The sequence below is a fragment of the Ambystoma mexicanum genome, chromosome 11 (assembly GCF_040938575.1).
Source record: "Ambystoma mexicanum isolate Mex_15411 chromosome 11, UKY_AmexF1_1, whole genome shotgun sequence".
Taxonomy (NCBI): domain Eukaryota; kingdom Metazoa; phylum Chordata; class Amphibia; order Caudata; family Ambystomatidae; genus Ambystoma; species Ambystoma mexicanum.
The window spans coordinates 99,460,714-99,481,749 of NC_090934.1; the positions used below are offsets into that span (position 1 = coordinate 99,460,714).

General features: G+C 47.0%; 1 protein-coding gene across 5 annotated transcripts in view; it reads left to right on the plus strand.

The window, feature by feature from the left end:
* SH3D21 (SH3 domain containing 21) overlaps positions 1 to 19,841 on the plus strand; it is a 208,521-nt gene extending 188,680 nt beyond the window's left edge. For 2 of the 5 annotated variants that reach the window (XM_069622629.1, XM_069622625.1), the window contains 5 exons: positions 1,114 to 1,229; positions 8,628 to 8,711; positions 10,213 to 10,463; positions 14,455 to 14,518; positions 17,840 to 18,025. In XM_069622629.1, coding sequence (XP_069478730.1) covers positions 1,114 to 1,229; positions 8,628 to 8,711; positions 10,213 to 10,463; positions 14,455 to 14,518; positions 17,840 to 17,878 — 554 coding nt within the window. In that variant the 3' untranslated portion in view covers positions 17,879 to 18,025. Of the gene's footprint in view, positions 1 to 1,113; positions 1,230 to 8,627; positions 8,712 to 10,212; positions 10,464 to 14,454; positions 14,519 to 17,839 lie in introns of all 5 variants that reach the window. The other 3 variants (XM_069622626.1, XM_069622628.1, XM_069622627.1) reach the window with 3 other exon arrangements.
* The last annotated feature ends 1,195 nt before the right edge of the window (positions 19,842 to 21,036 follow it).

Genomic DNA, 21,036 nt, shown 5'->3' on the forward strand with positions numbered 1-21,036 from the left:
CTCTGCAGGCACTGAGTCTGCAGCAATCCATGACTAATTGCAGAAGCCACATATCAGTGCAGAGAACATGGCTTTGTGACTGCTTGGCAATGAGCGTTATGTCCCAGGCAGTCTATCAAATGGAACGACGGCAGCCCAGCACCTGCAAGAAAGCTCAGCCTGGTGTGCCACTGTAGTGCTACCTGCACGACCCAGGTTCAAATCCCCATTAAGGAAATGGTTACCAAATGCATTTAAAAAAACGTGTCCCTTCACTACTTTCCTGGAACGGTTTTCTGGGTTTAATAAAGTAGGGGAATGGTCACTGATTTCCTCAAAGAGTAAGGGAACGTCGTACCCTTTAGTTCCCACCCACTTTGACCTCAGTCTCTAGAACGTTCCATTTGCTGCAGTGGTGTCAGGGGCTCAGAGGAAGCGTGCGTTTTATTTGAGGGGTTAATGGGGGAATACATTTAGAGTTGTAAGGTCTTGTCAAACTCTGTTGCCTCCCGTGCACATTATAAATTAAAATGACGCACTAGCATGACAATAGACCCACAAAGCACCTTTTGTATTTTGTGGTACATATTGCAGACATTTAGTGAAGAGGTAGAAGATGGAACGCAGCCCCCATGCAGTGAAGCAGAAGCACCCCCACTCTCTTCCTGACCTTCACTTAATCTCCTTTTTATACGCTCATCATTTGTGCATCCATTTCATTCCAGTCCTGGTTTTAACTTTGCATTCTACGATTTGTAGTCCTGGATTTACAACGAGGAACTCCAGGACTATAAGTCAGAAAATACAAAGTTAAAACCAGGACTGAACTAGCATCTCCCGAATGGAATGGCTAATGTTGGCCTGCATGTTTACGCATCCCAGAATGCCTCTGTGACAGCGGCAATGCTACTGGTCAATCGAATAGTAAAAACAATTATCAGTTTTTTTCTCCACTTTTTTAGCACTCTCCAGACAGATTTTTTTGGCAACAGTGTTCATTCTATGGCCTTTGTCCCACTAGACAATCACGAGAGCCCTGCAAGTTTAGAAGGGCCTGTGACTGTGGGGTAGAAGAGTAATGCTGAGTTAGATCATGTTGTCACACTGAAGTTCATTGCTGTGTCTGTTTCCCAGATGCCAGTCAGTTTGATGCCCTGGCCGTCTCGTCTGCCAAGCTGAGCCACCCTACGTCTGACAGACCCAAGATGCCAGGGAAGCGGCCGCCCACTAACCTCAACCACTCGCCAGGGGTAAGTTGCACCCTTCTTCCCGCTGAATGCAAAGGATGAGTGACTTCCTCCTGTCCTCTTTCTGGTTCTGTTGTTGCTGCTCTGAGTGTAGTTTAGGAAGAGAAAATCGACTGATGACTATGTAATTGGCATAGCCTGTTGTTATTTTATTTAAAAAAAACCCCACAAGTTCACACATGACTGCTTTGCTTTTATCTTGCAATCTTCTTTAATGACAGAATAGACACACACACTTGAAACATTTTCGTGAAATTAGATATAGTGCCTAAACTATAAAAAAATAGTCACAAAAGGCCCCTGCGCCCCCCTTCATAACACACCTAAAGATTACATTTCTGAGCTAGGAAACTACCACCCTGTTTGGGACATACCTTTGAAGCCAACATATTAGAATGGATACTAGAGATAGACAGAGGCCAAATCCCATTTCCATGACCACCAATCAGGAGGGAGGCCCATCATGGATTCAGAACCCACTCTTTGAATGTTTGTTTGTTTGTTTATTTATTTGTCGCGCGCTCCAGACCCGAGGGTATCAGGGAGCGAGGACAAGGACGTTTTCAGCTTACATAGTTACAAGGTGCGATACAAAATATAGCGTAGTTTACAGGATTACACAGATACAACATAAAAGTACAATGTGGGTTACAATAGGGGTCACCACAAGCATGTGATACAGGATGTAGGATACCAAATGCAAAGTCTGGGGGAGATGCAGCAGATGGAATACAAATTGTGTACAATTATAGCTACAAACAGTGCATTTTAGCTAGGTGATTTCCATGAAGATAAAGGTGTACAGGATTAGCGGGTCTGGGGTTAAAGATCATTAACTTTAAACCAGTTGGTGATATTTAGTCTGAAATCGGCGTAGGTTTGGTCCATCCTAAGGATGGGTGGGAGGGAGTTCCAAAGTTGGGCAGCTTTGACAGGAAAGCTATTGCCATCGATTGTCATCATTTTGAAGGAGGGGACTGTCAGGCAGTTGTTGTAGGCCGCTCTGGTAGGTCGGAACGTAAGTCTTCTATTGAACCTCTCTGTCAAGTAGCGAGGTGGGAATCGTACCAAAATGTCGACCTGACAATTGCGACGGCCGAAAATGCCGACTTTTATTTTTTAACCCCCACTTACGCCACATATATATGTGGGGGGTATAGAATATAATATTAATATGGGTAGGGCTGCGGGAGGTCTCCCCCCGCATCTACATGTGGTGTGTAGGGTTAAAAAAAAGTCTGCATTTTCAGCCGTCGCAATAATCACATAGATCCGCGAGGTGCTGCGTTATTAAGGCACTTAAATGTTAGTGAGGCAGTTTGTAGTCTAATTTTGTTCGATAGTGGAGAGCCAGTTAGACTGTCTCCTTGCTGTCGAGATATGTTCTCTTTTGGTCATTCCTGACGCTGTAGCATAAACCGCCACTCTCGTGGGCGGGCCTGGCCAATAACTGCCCGCCGGCCCAAGTAGGAAGGCCTCTGCGAGGGCTGTGGGCCATTAATGGGCACAGTGCCCGAGAACGCAAGTGTTAACGGCTTTAGAACTCCAGCATACTGTGGGGGGTGCTAATAGCATGATGACAAACAAAAGGTGATGACGGTTTGCCAAAACAAAGTTGGTTACCATGGAAATGCAGCAGGAGCGCGGGGGAGAGAGTTCCTTGTTGCTGCCTATGGAGCCATCTTGAAGGAGGAAGACTGTCCTGAAGCCGTGTGCCAGCAGGGCAGCACAGGCAGGTGCGGGGAGAAGGGGTGGGTATGGGGTGAATGAGAGAGGACTGCAGGAGGGGCTGGTGACGACAGGCTGTGGCAGGCAATGGAGCCCACTGTGTGGGGGCCATCTAGTCCCGCCAAAGGTGGCCTTTCACTGCCTGTTCACACCTGGCATTAGGGGTAGTTGATTGGCTGGCTCCCCCATGCTGGGTGCTAATGTAAGAGAAGAAACGCAAAAGGCTTTCTATATTTGTATTTTGTGAATGGATTGTATTGTATATGGATTTGTAAAGCACAACAAAGACCTGATGGCATCAAGGCGCTAGATCCTGCGAGGATAAGGCAGCAGTCGATATTGAAACAACAGTGTTTTAAGCTGTTTACGAAAGATGGCTAGTACATGGATGGCCTGCATGTGAAGAGGGAGGGCATTACACAAAGAAGGAGCCAGCACAGAGAAAGGTTTGTAACACACATAACATGGGCCGTTAAGAGCAGAACGAACTGCACCTAGCCGCAGATGGAACGAGTAGCTCCACAACACAAGAAAGACTAGGAGGAGAAAGGATCGTACGAAGAAGGTTTCAAACCCTTCAGAAAGCCAGTAAGTCCCTGGAGGATAGCTCAGCGGCAACGTGTTCGCCTTGGAAGCAAGACAGCACGAAGCAACATAGGTTCGATCCCTAGGTCTGCGCTTAGAAACCTCTGGGTATTTAAGCGCGTTATAAATATGCAACTAAGACAAAAAAAACAATTACGCAACTAAAAAACAAACAATTCCTGTAACAGCACCTCAATGGCTGTGGGCTGTGTGAGCGCTTTAAAAATGCAAATAAATAAATAGTAAGGATTGAGCTCTGAAAGCAGTGAATTCCGCAGGCGGGGGCCAAACACTGAGAACCACTGGTCACCTCCAGCTTTGCAGCGAGTATACTGGAACAATAACTAGTTATTATCATGATAGCACAAGGACCACCTCCCTAAATGATACAATTGTAACTTGTGAGAGAACGATGGCCGAGGCAGCTCAAGGACACATTAAGAATGAGGCAGATGACCTTGAAGGTGGTTCTTTGATTGACAGGCAAGTAGTGCCAGTGTTGCCTAAAATCAGAAACCGAGGAACATTTTGGCAGTTTGAAGACGAGACGTATAGCCACATTCTGAACTGCTTGTGACCAATTGAAGAGGAAAGCAGGCATGCCCGAATTTAAAGCATTGGCATAGTCAAGGCGAAAATTGACCATGCCATCAACCGCCAGAACCCATCGAAGTAGATGAAAGTGACTGCGCTGTTTCATGGACTTGGGAAGTTGGACCCAAATCCGACTCCTAGAACACGCCCAGATTCTTTACCTTATTAGCAAAGGTAGTAGGGAGACCAAAAAAACAATGGCACATCGGAGAATGGCCAAGTTCTTTTAATAAATATTTGGGCCCCAAAAAAAATCAGATCGGGTTTATTTGGGTTCAGTTGAAAACCATTTAGGATCAACTTTAAGATGCTTTGAAGGACTTGGGCAACAATCAGCCTGTGGCGTTTTTTAGCCTCAACTTGCCTGCAGCCGACGATACCGTCAACCACTGCTGCCTACGATACCGTCAACCCTGTCTTCCTATACGGTCTACGCTGTGCAGTGGGAGGGACGAGCCCCAAACTCAGGCCCATATGGGTAGCATCCTTTCCACAAGACTCCTTGAGGCAAGTGAAGATCGGTCAAATGGATTCCCCGCCCCATTATCTGGGATCCCTCAAGGCTTAGCGATAGCAGTATGGATTTATACAGTTATATTTCCATTCCAAATATATGCCAATGGCTCACAAATCACGATTTGGTTGGACAAATCGGTTTAAAAAAATATGACATCTTACCTGGTGAAAATGAAAGACTAAATGACAGACTGCAACCAGTGCCTGAAACTGAAGTTCTTGTATATGTGTTGCAAGTCTAAACCAGCCTCCTTTCGTTCATCCAGACCCAATAGGCGGCCTGCCAATATCAGGAAATGTGGGATTTATCTTTCATTAGCACCTGGCTGTGCGGTTTTAGGGTGCCTCATGGCCAATTAGGAAGCTCGAAAGGCGGGCTATGCCTCATGTTATTGCCCACAATCTGAGCCTCTTCAGAAGCAGGAGGCCGCCAACTTCCTGCTGTGGATGTAATCCCTTAGTGCCCTGCACCCACCTCCACTCTCCCCCTCAATGACCACCTCTTCTACCCACCCCAACCATGGCCCCACTTACCTGTGGCCACAACGTATCTTGCCGGTCCTGGAACACTCTCTGTTCCTAGTCTTCATCTCCACGGCAATGGCTGCCATGGAAAGAGAGATGGGACTAAATGTTCCTTTCTCCCCCTGTCCTTGGTGGCCATTTTGGTTTGTAGTTTTTTGCAGTTGAGAAATGGCAATCGCACAGCTTCTCAACAAATATAATGGCATTAAAGCCATGGGAGCATTAACAGGTGTTATGCTCCCTTGTCCTCGTTATGCATCTTGGTCTTTGCCCCTGACCTGCAATTCAAGTATGGACCGATACAACCTGTTGCAAAGGCCCAAACTCTGGGGCTGTTAATTATGCCTCATTGGCTCCTATCTTTCAGGTGTCAAAGGAATGCAGTTCCAGTGCCTGCCATCTACTCAAGGAAATCCTGCATGTCTGTCTGCTAGAACGATTGTGTTAACAAACCCCTTTATAACAAAACACGACAGACTGGGGCTACACCTAAAGAAACAAGACCACCTCAACCCTGCACTAAAATCCCCACACTGGCTTCGAGTCGAGAGAATGGTGACCCTTAGGGCTGTGCATACAGGACCAGGGTCTCTATCACCCAACTCGGAACCCAAGATCTTCAACCGTGGGAACGCTTTGTCCAATAGGAATCCAGAACCACGCTGCAGCGGCACATTGCCGAGTCAGTATGTTGAGCCGCTTGCAAAAGGCCCAGAGACTATAGGAAAATCACCTAAAAGTCATGAACCGAGGCACTTTACAAAAACTGTGCCCACTTTGGACTCTAACAGATTGTATGGTTTACAATTCACCAAATGATACACTGTATATTCACAGTGAAAACAATAAAAGATTCTTTAAAAAGAGTTAAGGTTACCATACCACCTATGAAATGCTAAAGTCTACAAACGTTGGGAATGCCAGTCTTAAAGATACTGCAGACCCTCAGAAGCCCCCTGGTTTGGTGCCTTGAGCATCTAAGCCCGCGTTCTGAGCAAGCTGATTGCTTCTCACGCATGCCCGTATATTCCTGAATATTTATTTATTGGTCGCTTGTTAGGCGCTTATACAGAAAGTAAATACTGTTTCAAAGCGCCCAGAGGGCAACAGGAAGGGGAGAGGGGATGAGAAACATAAATACATAACAAATAATAAATACAGTGGGAGGCGGGGGCACAAACCTACTATGCTTTGTGAGTGTTCAGAACGTGCAAGTGCAGAAGGGAGGGGATAGGTTCTGGGGTGCTCATGGGTGAGCAACAAATGAAGTGCAATGTAAGGTTAGTGCAAGCCTCCAGGGACGAGGGTGAGCCGAGGCAAGTGCTGAGAATAGACAGAAGCTGGGGGCGATTCAGTGTGGGAGGTCAGGGCCCCGAGGATGCATAAGGGCCCTGAACACCAAACAAGCAACTGTGAGATTAGCAGAGGAGAGAGGGGGGAAGGAGGAGGTAAAGAGGAAAGTCTTGGGGGGGCTTCTGGAATTTGAGAAAGTCCTGCTCAAGATGATGAGGATGGGGGAGGCTGTTCCAAAGAAGGGAGCCAGCTGAGGGAAGCATATGACCTCCTGCCTTCTGTTTAGCGAAACGCTTTACACACAAAGATTTGGTGCCAGAGGAGCATAGAGGTCTAGAGAAGGAATATTTAGAAAGAGAGAGTTGCAGATAGTGTGGTCCATGGCCCCAGATAGCCTTGTGGATGATACAGAGGGTTTTGAATTTAATCCGTGAAGCAACCGGGAGCCAGTGAAGACTTTTTAGGGCAGGAGAGATGCGGTCCCTGGACTTGAGTCCAAGGATAAGACTCGCTGCCCTATTCTGGATTAGCTGGAGGGGTTGCAGAGTGGAAGAAGGTAGATTCGGGAGGAGGCTATTGCAATAGTCAAGCCTAGAGAGAATCAGGGCTCAGGTAACGTTGAGCTTTGGGGGGAGGTGAGAAACGGTAGAATTCCTTTGAGAAGGAAGAGCTGATAGTTGGAATTCTTGGCAATGTCCTGAGTGTGAGGGAGGAAGGGGAGAGAGGAGTCGAAGATGACTCCAAGGCTTCTGGCTTCAGAAGAGGGATCAGGGGGGGAGCCAATGGAAGAAGGCCAGAGTGAAGGGAAGAAGTCGGGAGCAGGGGTCTCAATGGGAAGGATCTCAATTTTGCTGGCATTGAGGCAGAGATCATTGGAAGTGCACCAGGCCTGGATGGCAGAAAGACAGTCAGAGATGATGGAAGGTGCAATAGGGTAAGCAGGAAGTCTAAAGAAGAGTTGTGTGTCGTCAGCATAACACTGGGTGTTGGGAGAAGGAGATGAGCAGTGCCAGCTGAGTAAGGTAGATGTTAAAGAGCCAAGGTGAGAGAATAGAGCCCTGAGGGACACCACAGGTGTAAAATGAATTAGGAGAGGAGAAGGTGCCCAGGATGACTTGGGAGGAGTGGTCAGTTAGGAAGGAGGTCAGCCAGTCGAATGCCCTCTCTGAGATACCAAGGTGTCGTGGAGCCTTTGTATGAGGATGGAGTGGTTGACCGTGTCAAATGCAGAGGATAAATCAAGAAGGATGAGGCCGCAGGGGAGTTGGAATCCAGGGATGTGGGCAATTCTTCACGGGTGTTCAGAAGAGTAATTTCCATGCCTCTGGCTGCTCGGAATCCAGCCTGGAGACCACCAGCCTAGCATGGCCCCCCTGTCCAGTTCCGAGCAACTTCCACCGCCCATGTCCCATAGCCCATATCGTCATCAATACCTCCATTTTATAGTTTGATGGCCATCCACCCTGTCCGTTACAACACTTGCATGCCGGAAATGGAAGAGGGACTCCGTTTGGAGACATGGCTTATATCTATACGGCGGCAATAGATTCCATGAACTGTGCGATTGCAGCAGCTAGTTTCTTTTTTTTGTTTGCACACTGTTAGCATCTTGGGGTTGGCACCAGGGTAATAACGGCAATTATGTCTGCGGTGGCTGACTTCAAAGGCTAATAACAGCACCCAGTCCCAAGTTATAGGCCCCAACGAACTAACCAGTGAAGCCCGCCACCATGTCCAAGTCTAAAGTCCATCACACTACAAATTAAACCTTAACTCACACTTCACCAATACTTCACAAGATTCATTCTACCGCCAGGACTATCTAATACTTGGAGTGAGAATGTCTCTGGTGCCCGGGCCTCCTCGTCCCTGGGGGTTTGCAGGCTTTTCTTTTGTGGTAGATAGACAGCAATGCAGTTACTTAGAGCCACTCCTAGTTTGGGGTCTTTATCTAGCCATCCTCATTCCCTGACTCTGATCTCCTCCACGGCTGGAGAGCGACTGTCGAGGGAAACAAGGACGTCGTTCTGGGGTCTGTTGGTTCCATTTCATGAAGCCATTTTCAATATTAAGGTCAGGGACAGTGATAGCGCTTCAGTGCATGATGCAAGCCGCAGACCGCAGACTCTAATTAGCCCAATGTATTTTCCTTTTCATAAGAATGAAGAGAAGGCAGAAGGGCAAGACTCCAACGGGGAGGAAAAGAAAGAGAAGTTAAAATCCAGCTCTCCCTCAAAAGTAAAGGTAAGCCGATGTGGACTGTCCTCTCCCAGGAGAACTCTAGAAGGCCGTTAGGGCAGGGGCGCGAGAGGGATCCACTTTCTGGCTTAGGTAGCAGGGTGCATCAAGGTAGTGTTTCTGTGTGCAGTTTGGTTGAAACAAACATATTAACAATCATCAAAGAGACATTTGTTTTACTTCCCATGGAGGTCATGCCTTGGTTGCTGCCTGTTACATTTAATTGCATTGCTTACATCCATGACTCCACCTTTCATCGGTGGACAAAAAGTTTACCATTACCAACTCACATCATTAAAGGGAAGGAAGAGTTGGCCTTTTTGGTGTTCTCTCTCTGCTGTTTTCCTGACCAGGAAGTTTTTTTAAATTAAAAAAAATGTAGGTTCTTTTAACTGCAGGTTCAAATTCACCACCCCCCTTCCAAATTCTCATTAAGTGTTTAAAAAGTAAAATGCGCTGTGGTGCACACCCTTTAACTTGATGTCACTATATTTAAAAGTGGTTATTTGGGTATCAGGTAATAAAATTGCAGCAAAAATGTCGCAGGTAAAAAAATCTCGGCAAAAATTGCGTAGTTTGACTGGGTAAAGGGTTACCCCATTATACCATTTATGGGGAGTGGAGGCTAGGGGGGTATCCCCTGCTCCCTTTAAATGGCATAATGGGTCCAGGGGGTTTGGAGTTTGTCCCCTGCATCCTTTACATGATTGTGGTGGCAAAACCACAGCATTTTTGCCGCAATATTTTGTATTCACAGCCATTTTTGCCACGACTTTAAGACATGGAACCGTTATTTGTTGCAGAGAATGGTTTTGCCCCAAAATGCTTAGAAGAAAATGCTAAATGCGTGTTTACTGTGCATTCAGCAGACGGAAAAATGCTGAACATGTGGAGCAGGGGTGTCCCCCCGATCCACTTGTTCAGCATTATGGGCTTCGAGGGTTGCGGGGGTGTGCCATGCTTCCATGACATTGGAAGCGGGGGACAATAAAGTTTAAAAAATAAGAGAAAAATATTTAATAAAAGGACTCTGCGGCGCCAGCTCTGACCCACGTTAGAAGAAGGGAACAGACGCCGCAGGGAAAGAGGGGAAGTGTGCTGCCGAAAAGGTAAGTAGGGGGGAAGGCGTAGGGAGATGCAGGATGTCGGGAAAAGAAATGTATGTGATCACAGCGCGGCGTGATTTTGCAATTTCAAATTTTCAGATTTGCAATTTCGCGCCGCGCTGTAATCACGTAGATCCACCGAGAATACGTCTATCCACAGTTTCTGGTGTGTCCTAGTTCTTTAATTGATGATTAAAGGGAATGTTAATTTTTTAGGGCACCATGATGACTTTGGAAAGTTGTACATTTTGTTGACACGTTAGCTTAAGTTTCCTAAAAATTCCTGTTGAAAAGGCCAAACTCAGAATGGCCCCACTTCATCCAAAATGGCTGTCATTTTGAAGCATATTCGTCCTATGTATTGCAAATCCAAGTACCTGTCTTTGTTCCTGTTGCTATAGGAACCTGAGCCGCCTGTGCCTGCATCATCAGCTCCAGCAAAACTCGATGCACATACAGGTCCGACGCAAGCCAGTCCAAGCCAGCCACAGAGCAAGACGACACAGCCCGCTAAAACAAGCCAGCGACCCGTGGCACCTGAGACTCAGCAGAGAACGGATTTGGACTTGGCGGACAAAATCACGACAGTGGAGCTCAAATCAGAAATACAGTCACTCAAAGTCCTAATGGAGGCAATGAAGGCCCAGTACGAGTAAGTCCTAGCACGGTGCACGCATGCGTGTTGTTCCCCATCGCCCAATGATAGGCTGGGATCTGTTAATGGAACTCATATTGCTTTCAGTCGTTAATTCAGGGGAATTGGGAGGCTCCTCAATCGCTCGGTGCCTGCCGTGCAGACAGGAATATTGGAATATCTAATGATTTCCCAGCAGGCCACTCTTTCTTCCCAGCCCAACCATTTCAGTGGCACCAGCCTGTTGGAAAACATCCCCATTTCCAGACAGATCAGTTTGACTCTTAATTCTTCTACTAGGCTTTATGTCCCATCAGTTCTAGAACACTTAGTGTAGATCTCTCGGCTCGTTAGATAGAATGCCATCTGGTGAGTGTGGAATAGCCCAAACTTTTTTGATTTTTATTACATAAAATAATGTGAGTAATTTTGTTTCTGAAAACGAGGTCTGTTCATCCGGGCCCTCTTTCATAAATGTTCCATGCCAAACGTATAGGGCAACCACGTGCCTTTGCTTAGAATGCTTACAGGTGCTCTCAGCCCAAGATCTGTAGTGAGAACCTGTTTAATGGTCACAGGTGCATTCCTGACAGTCACCAGAACACAAAGTCCCTGCAGGCAGTGGTGGCATTTAACTATCTACACATCTGTTTTAAATTATAATAATTGTGTAATCTTGTCAGGCTGGTGGCGTGTAAATATGTTAAAATGAGCCATGCCTGGATTGGTAAGGGTGCTGCTAGAGTAAAACAAAAATACCATCTAAAATTCTGAAAACTTCTAAAAACATGGCGCTTCAGCTCTGAATGGGAGGTAAACGATTGAACAACATCCACATACCATGAAGTGAACACAACTGAGGAGGAGTGGGGACTAGGCCTGACCGGAGTGGAGGGCAGGGGAGTGGAGCAGCATCTGAATGGGTGGGGTGGATTTTTTGAGACCTATGGTGTGCCCATCCCAATAGAAGGCCTAAGATAGAAACAGGGGAGAGAGAGGTGTTCTGCCTCGCATGGAAGGATCACGGGGCACAGGGAATACATCCCCCCTGGAGGAACCTGTGGGGGTAGTAATTGGTGCACACTAGAATGTACTAAAGGGGAAGGGATATGGGTGGCACTTGGTTGGAATAGTGGTGTTAGGAAAGATACTTTCACTGAATAACCCTACTAAAAACTCACCCTTCTTTATACACCCCTCAAATTCAAAACTAAACGCAACCATACTTCTACACCACAACAAAACACACGCACTTCACAACACCACCACAATGATATAAACCACACGTAGTCTTGCCCATCACCACATAGCGGCTACCAACCAAAAAACCTACCTATGCTCAGTGAACGGTGTCACCGGACTGAAGCTGCCAACAGCACATCACAGCTCTCTTGCTCTTGTTTCCCGCTCAATCCTACTAACTCACCGGCCTCACTCCTTGCCTTAATGATCCACCAGAGCACCAAGAATTCACGCAGGTGGCAACCGTGCATGGTATAAGAACCTTTAACATAAAGCCACAGAAATGTGATATCACAATAGTGTTAGCTCTGTTAGAAGGGTGCAGCTATGACAGCCCTGACGTGTATTGGTCTCTGCCAAACATGTTGCCAAGCTGCTATTTTAGTGTGGGTCAGCTAAGGCATGCTGGATGCAGGGGTGGCGTGGTGCGGTCTTAGGTTAAGTAACATTGCTGCAGATGTTCTGCGTGTCAGTGAAGACCACTTCATGTGCATGATTTGAAAGAGCAATGCTCTTCAGCTCGACTGCTGACTTGCAACCATTGTGCCAAACTAACCTATCACAATTGCCACTTAATCCTTTTTGTAACAAATAAACCAACCACGTGCGAGTCTATTGGAGAGAATCATTGCTGCTGGGACTATTTAAATGGACTCTATTTCAATAGTCTTTGTAGATGCTTAAAACAATAGCCTACAAAGCAGTGACCTTCTATTCACTGGGCTCCATTAAAAGGTATACAAGCTGGCTGTTATTGATGAATGCTATTCCCAGCCCAGTCGGCCATTCTGATACATGAACTCATGAATAGTTTAACCACATAATAGAAAACATGTTAGGGAAGGACACATGGCTTTAGCCTTTGTTATTGTTCACCTCACCACCCCCCCCACCCCCCCGCACCCCACCTAAAGCAAGGGGCAACCCTCAATGCATTGAAAGTGATCTCTCCTTGCTGGATGAAACACACACCCACCCACCCACATGTCTCCACCACTACCCACATAGAATGGCACCAACACTCAGGTGCTGACAGCCTGCAAGGATCACCTGTGACAGAATTCCATCTGGCGAGTGTGGGATAGCCAGAGCTTTCCTTGATTTTTATTTACATTAAATGATGCAGGTAATTCTCTTTCTGAAAGGGAAGTCTGCTAATAAAAACCTCCCTTTTAAAATGCTCCATGTCAAAATTATAGTGCATACATGTGCCTTGCTGTAACCAGTCTACCAACGTCTAGCACTTGCTCTGTATTAGTACAGAGCAGGTTCAGAGGTCACCTGTCCATCCCTGACATCTAATGGGACACACAGTCTTTGCAGGAAGAGTTCGCATTTTAAATGTCTGGACCTCTGATCTAAAGTCTGATAATTGTATGCCTTAAACAGTCTGGTGGCATGTAAACCTTTCAATATGAACCATGCCTGGTTGTGGAATGTTGACTATTAAGGAGCCATGTCAGTTCGTCACATCAGTGTGAACTTTGTGAGCTGGGCGTAACTATGACAGGACTGATGCGTATTGGTGTCTAGGTTTGCGGTCTCCACAGCTGCTATGTGGGATAATAGCCAAAATGCATGATGCTGCCTTTTTGATTCTTCTGCAGGAAGGGTAAAGCTGTCTCTCAGGGAATTGCAATGTCCCCAGTAAGTCTCCTGGAAACCGGTGACCAAGGATTGGGTCAGGGTGTGAGTTGAGTAGGAGTAGAGCGCTTTGTTGTTGCTCAGTTAGGTTGGCACTTTATAAATCGCGCACATAGAGCGCCAGGGGACCACTCCGGTGGTGATAGCTCGCGGTACAAATATCCTTTAACATTAACATTATCATACAGGAAACAGAAGACGTTTGCTGTTGCGTGCCACTGCATGGAGTGTGGTCTTGCTGGATGCTGATGGCCTCTGAGCGCTGCAGGGTGTGATCCTATTTTGGATGAATTTACACCTCTGACAATGTAATGTGCGCAGTGTTGGAAGTATACCCAAACAAGTAGTGGAGCTGGGACCCCAGCCGGGTACATGGCAGGCAGGAAGGGGGCACCGTGCAACATTTTTCAAGGGTGACAGCCAATTGCGTTGGAACAGATTCTGTAACTGCCGTCGGTTAGTAAAGTGGAGAAGTGTACTTTAACTTCACAAAGAACACTTCCAGAATGTTGACAAATGCTGCAAAATGTAGTGGAACCGTTAACAGTAAATATAAAAGAAGTAGAACTCTGATCCCGCCCGTTCCCGTTCACTTCGACCACTGAATGAGGAGTGGGAATTGCAGGGGTGTGTGATGCTTTGATTTCATCAGTAGGGAGATGTCACTCTCGGCCTTTCAGGGGTTATGTTACGTTGTGTTGATTTATTCTGCGCACCGCTACCATTTGCATGGTCTCAGGTGCTCACGTGGGTCTGTAAGTAAGAGGGCTGGGTGGGTTAGTAAGGGAAGAGGGATGGGAAAGAGGCTGTGCTCTTGCAGAACCAGGGGAAACTGACGTCTGTGCGTGTCGGCTTTGTGAGTTTGCTTTGTTGGGTGCACTGGGCTTGTTGTAGATGACTCTTCATGGGGTGGGAGGTGGTGAAGTGGGGTGGAGGAGTCATTGTTTTGAAGGTGACACGAATCAGCTGGGAATCACCTGCAGTAGGTGGCATGGAGCTAGCAAGCACTTTATTCTTTAAAAGGACCGGTTAGATTGCCCGTAGTTGTGGGCCATGCCCAGTCAGAGAAGCGGGACGCCAAGCCACCATCACTGGGTGTTAATATATTGCGTTGTCTTTGCAGGAGGGACATGTCGAGCATTACGAAGGAGCTAAAGGAGGAAAAAGCGAAACGTTTGGCGCTTCAGGTAAGAGCGTCCCTCCCGCTTCCCATACTCATGTGTGTGATTGGGAACCTATTCTCCACTTTTTGACCGAACAACCTCACACACCGTGCTTACTCTCACAGGGGGAACTCCGCACCTTTGCCCCAGGGCAAAACCAAACAGCCATCATCATTTCTGATTTCAATGTCATTCACGTGTGACCATGCTTTGCACACCAGCACAGACGCATACGTGCACCCTCACCTCTGTATCAATTCTTGTTAGAATTTGAACATCTTGTGCACATGGCTGGGAAACAATAGGCGCAATGCTACAGAGATAATTCTGCCATGGGGGGAGGGGGTGTAGGGGCTATCTGCTGGTTCACACAGCCACTGAAATGTCACTTGATCACACGAAAACGCATGCCACACATCATGGAACTTAAGGGGGTGCTTAAAGAATATCCAGGGAAAGGCTTTAATAATGCACAGAATCGGAGATGCTACGTGGGCTTGTGTATTCCGCCTCACCCCAAAAAACTAAATGCACTTATATTCCATTTTGTGTATCTTGTCCATATAACAGGTGCTTTTTCCTGTTTTAAGTTCTCCTCAAGACCCCATAGATGAAGGTCATAACTCCTCTCGATTCTGACTGATTTGCATATGTGACTCAAATGTCCCGTCGTGACTAACTGATTTCACTTTAAGGCTTTGCACGTATGGTATCTATGGGTAAGACCTCTCCCACACCTGGATTTTGGTCCCCAAGGGCGTTCCAACCACAAAGTGCATTGAGGACATACATATGGTGAAATAGCGCTATATAAATGACCACTACAATACAATACAAGAGCGCCGAGTCAAACTTCCCACCCTCACTGCCACATCTTTCGCTTTTCGAGTCGAAGATCAAGCAGGTTGGGGGTTCCATCCAAGACAGCGTAGATAAACGCCCCTTTCCACTACCCAGCCTGAAGGACAACCATTTCACTGAAGATCACGCAGCAGGTGAACCGCCCCTTGCAGCAAGAGGGATCGGCGCGTCCACCTACCGGCAGAACCCTGACTGAACCCTTGATCGAAGAAAATAGGAACACCCCGGCGCCTGACACGAGGAGCTTCACCAATGCATCCTTCATCCAAGCGTCCACCTCAAACTCCTGAAACAGGCGGTTATCACTCCACTGTCCGCAACAATCTGGGTAACTAACAATCCATATCCAGCTTCCCTTTCTGGGGTAAAATCATGGAGGACGAGGTCACACGTCAACTTCTAGAATGCTTGGAAATGAATAAGATTCCGCAGTCTGGATTTCAATTGATAAGGTGTATAGGATCAACATCAACATCAACACTGGTGGACCCTGGAGGTGACCTGCCTTCTTCACTTCACGCAAGGTCCTGATTCTTCTGGAACTATCTGCGGTATACGGCACACGTGAACATAACATTTGGTTGGTCTGATTGCAACAATGGGCGAGAATCTCTGGTTGATTTGATCTCTCCTAACAAACCAGTGCTAGCAAATCAGAATCAACAACGCAACCAGGCAGATTCAACTGATCTTCCATGGGGGGAGGGGAGCTTTCTTCTCTTGCACCAGTCCTCTTCCGCTTGTATAGGAGGCAGAGCTAATCCCTCTTCTTCAACCGCAGTTCCAAATGTATGTGGATGCTACGCACTCTTCTGGAAGACAATCCAGAACAACTCCAAAAATGACCTACTGCCTCAAATAGATCCAGTTCTGGGTGAAAGGGATTGGTTAGTGCCTGAACTGCCGCAGGGCTATAATTAGGCTCATTGGACCTAAAGGAGAGCGGACCCTGGTCACAGGAAGTCGGAGGAACACCTTCGATCTCTTCCGAAGTAAAGTCCTCAATGCATGGTTCAACCCAGATGTATCCTTCTAGCAGCAGGTGACAGGTGTGATTCAGAGCCCACACTTCCAACGCCTGAAGCTGGAAAAGGTGCTTCCCCTCCTTCCGACGCAGCACCAGATTGGCCAGGACTTCCGTCCAACCTGATTACTAGAACCTTATTTAAGCCATAGCATCTACAAAAGAGATGAAGAGAAGTCCGATATTAGGCTTCGCTGGGTGCCTGTGATACAAAGATTCAAACACAGGGGGCAAACAATAAATGACTGTGACCACCAGACTGGAACTCTCCCAAGCCGTGCGCCGCCGCCTCCGAGAGACCTTCGCAACCCAACACCCTTCAAGACAGCCCTGAAGGCGCACTTGTTCAAGAAAGCCTCCGGAGACCACTCGGCCAACAACAGGACCGCCACAAACCCTTCCACACAGATGAGGTCCGCCCTCTTTGCCAGCAGGTGACTCCTAACACATGGCCACTTTCACTAGACACTGGCAGACCATAGAGTGCTGACGCAACCAACATCGCTTTCTCAGCAACTCTGCAGCGTTACGGTCAGACGCTCATGCGCTACACACTGTGCTCTCAAGCAATATGCCAGCACCATCTAAAACTCCTAAATATAACTCTATTTGAACTTCATCATCCTGTACCTTTGGTTACGGCTAATTCACCATCACAGGGCCACAAAATATGCCCTTCTTTTCACGTCACTTTCACTTTTGACTTGAATGTATTATGCCCTTCAGTGTGATCCACGAACCATCACATAGTGAAGGCACCCAACACTCACCGGCCTGCTCTGCCTTTTAACTGAGACACAGTTACTCCCCCATCTTTTCCTGTGGGTACAGAGAACTCAACATCACATTTACAGATAATGCATTTGATTAGTCTTTATAGAAAGACTTTGCAGTATTCTCCAGTGAGGGCGTTAATCCTCTACAAGCCAGCATGTGCACAAAGTGGGTTAAATGTGTGGCCAACTGACCTTCATACCAGAATGTGTTTCCTTTTGCTAGGAGTAACGCTGCTTTCATTATTTAGTCATTTGAGCAGTATTGTTTATGTTCCTGGCGAACACGTTTCCAGAATGATGCAGGCAGAGTAGAGACAGGCCAGTTGGGATCTGTGAAGATTAGCACGGGTCAGAACTGGTAAAACGAGTGAATTGAGCACTTAAATCCATGTAGTTGAAGAAAGCGTTTTCTACCGACTCTTCAGTAACTTTGCCTAGGCCAGGCGATGGGAGAGATAGCCCCATGTCAGAGGACTGAAACTTCCACCAGCCTCAGCTGCCCTTCAGATGCACAAACCTGGTGGCAAACCTCCTGGTTGCAGATCAGGGCAGTCCTGACAGGACGATCCACTTCTTAGCCGGGTTTCCCACTCCAGCCCTAGACGCCCCAACAGAGGCTGCTGTTTATAATCCGATGCAATAGCCCCCTTTTTGCTCGCTGATGACTTTTTCTTTGCTTTGCAGATGGAGGTGGAGAAAGTCAAGAAGGTTGTATCGTTGTAGCATCTGCTGCAGTTGACTCTGACGCCGGGGAAGAGATGTTGTAGAGCCCGCTCTGCCACCTGCGCTGATCCCTATTTTATCTTGCTGCCGTTAGCCGATAGCCTGGTTTCACGTGAACGTAGTGGGTTGTTGGGGTTGGAACTCTACAGCCTGACTTGTCCCTGCACTGAGATACTTCCAAACTTCCCCATTGGAGAAGCTGATGGACCCTTGGCATGGGACCAGCCATGGGTCAATGGAATGAGTCTTCTTGGGTTTCGGAACAATATCGCGTGACGCCAAAAATACACACGGTCTTCATTCCATCAGGAGAGGAAGACTCTTGTAGGATTTTTAAGTGGCATCCACTTTTGTATTTTGACTTTGTGGAGGAACCTAAGCCACAGAAATAGCCAAAATCAATGAATTTACAGTGGAACTCTCCAGCATGAGAGAATAAAAGTGCTTGTATTGGAACTGGAACTGAGCCTATTGTACGGGCACTTGAGTCATACAAAGTTTGGTATTGCAGCACAAGACATGTGCGGTGCCAAGTGAAACATTCATCTTTTGTGTTATTTTGTGTAGAGATCAGGACCTGTTAAGTGTGATTCAAAAATATACTGTATTTCTCTTTACTTCATGTGTTTAGCTTTCTGATATAACCCTGCCACACAGAACACAATCTGCGCCCTGGACCACATGTGAAATATTTCAGCTCGTGTTTGTATTTTACCCAGGTAACGTTGCTACCAAGGTGATCAGTGGGGACTTAACGGTGCTTGAAGATTTATTTAAAGATCATTAAACATTTTTAAAAAAGAATCCTGAGGCCCACCCTACATTACTACACAGAAGCAGCTGACCAGCCCTGGGGCGTGGCTCGTCACGTGACCCGAGCCGTCAGCGTCCTCGGATCACGTGCCCCGGGCAGCATCTGCCCACTGCACAGGAACAATTCCACAGTGTGCACGGCGCACCAGGAAGCGAAGCAAGGGTTGGGCGAACTTAATGTGCCAAAAAGATAATTGTACGATATAGCCACTACATTTGCAAACAAAGACTCGCTGTGCAACGGAATATGTGCGCTGATAAAAATGGAAAATGATTAACTTTTAATTTGCCTAGCCTTACCGATTACATTATAGGGTAGCTGACAATTTCCAAATTGCCCGTTCGCCTGGAATTTGTAATTGAATTTTGACCTAAACTTTCCATTTCATCATACACAGCAGTGAGTCTTAGCGGTGCTATTCCGACATGGCTGCCAAGCTAATATATTCTGGAAGATGTGCGCCATCTGCTGGACAGCTATATGTTTGCAGTCACTTGTGTATACAGGGCCATAGGACTTAGTGGGACAGCCAAGCTACCAATGAGCCTGATTCACAAAGCCTTTCCAATGGGAGTGTACCATTATAAAATGCTTCTGTGAATCAGGCCCGATGAGTTCATGTGACCTACCAGCCACTGCAACAACAGTGCATTTTGGCACTACCCAGAGATGCCAAAAGAGTCTCCAGTGACACCAACGGGCCTGGAGTGGAACTTGCAAATCACGTTAAAAAAAAAAAAAATGGGAAGGGGACTAAAAGGCAGCCATTTATTTTTACTGCAACTTCGACGCCTCCGAACACAAATGTCAGGCGCAGGGTGGAAAGACGGTCACTGAGTATTACTTTTTATCTATATAAGAATTTACTGCTCATAAAAATGTGGCAGTGTTCGGCTCTACGATACGCCGCTTCATACCTCAGAGCATACAAAGAGAAATACTCTACTGAAAGAATATTTGAAAGACCATTTACGTTAGGTTCGAGGCCACGAGAATTTAGAATGTGCTTATCTGTTTACAGAAATATGAGGGGACATATACAAATGTAAGATTTGACAACAGTCTCTGTCTTTTCTTATTCTTGTTCATATGTATTCTATATTAAACCTGTATTACACACTCTGAAATTGTAAACACTGTGAAAATATGTTTAAATGTCTCGTTTCCATTCGTTTTACGTTGGTGGTGGTGCAAGAGCGTGCAATTATTTGTTTATTTTTCTTCTATTGGGCATTTGTAAGGCGTTTACACATCAAGAAATTGTGTTTCAAAGCACCAACAGGGCAAAGTGAAGGAAACAAGGGAACGGCAGGACAGTGGAATATGATAACAGTGATGAGCAAAGTACAAAAGTGGTCCTGCTAGGCCTTGTGAACATTCGGAGCGTGCAAGTGCAGGGAGAGAGAACAGACAGGGGAAGTGCTAGAGGGTCCACAGAAGGGGGAAGTGCCAGAGAGCCAGTTGCAAGGGCAACAGGTAAGTGCCAGGCAGTGACCACATGGTGGAAGAAGGGTCACCAGGCAATTATAAGAGCAGGACTGTGAGACATCACAGGGCAGTGGTGCCGGAAGGAAAGTGCAGGGAGGACAGCCAATTCTGTGGGCGATTGGACACAAGGCCAGGACCCAGAAGGACACACAAGGGCCCAGGCAACCAATCAAAGTGACTGTGGGGTTTAGTACTGAAGGGGGAGAGGGAAGGAGGAGAAGAAGAAGAAGAAAGTCTTGAGGTGCTTGCAGAACTTGGGATCTGGCTCAAGATGGAGAGAAAGGGCGAGGCGGTTCCAGAGGAGAGAGCCAGCCGAGGAGAGAGAACAGCCACCCGCTCTCTGCTTAGAGAAGCGCTTGACAAGCAGAGAGTTGGAGCTGGAGGATCGGAGGGATCTGGAAGGAGAGTATTTGGTGAGAGCAAGTTGCAGATAGCATGGTCCCAGACCCCAGACAGCCGTATGGATGAAGCAGAGGGATTTAAAGTTGATCCTTGCAGAATCTGGGAGCCAGTGTAGAGATTTTAGGGCAGGAAATATATGGTCCCTGGGCTTGAGGCCAAGGATAGGTCTTGCAGCCCTATTCTGGATTAGCTGGAGGAGGCGGATAGAAGAGGGCAATAGCTTAAGAAAGAGACTGTAGCAGTAGTCCAGCCTGCAGAGTGGTAGGGCCTGGACACATTGAGCTTCTGGGGGAAAGTGAGGAAAGGGAGGATGCCCCTGAAGAGGTAGAGTTGGAAATGGGCCTTCTTGGCAAGGTCCAGGATCTGAGGAATGAAAGAGAGAGAGGAGTCGAAGATAACTCCCAGGTTTCTGGATTCAGAGGAAGGAGAGAGGGGAGAGCCCATAGAGGGTGGC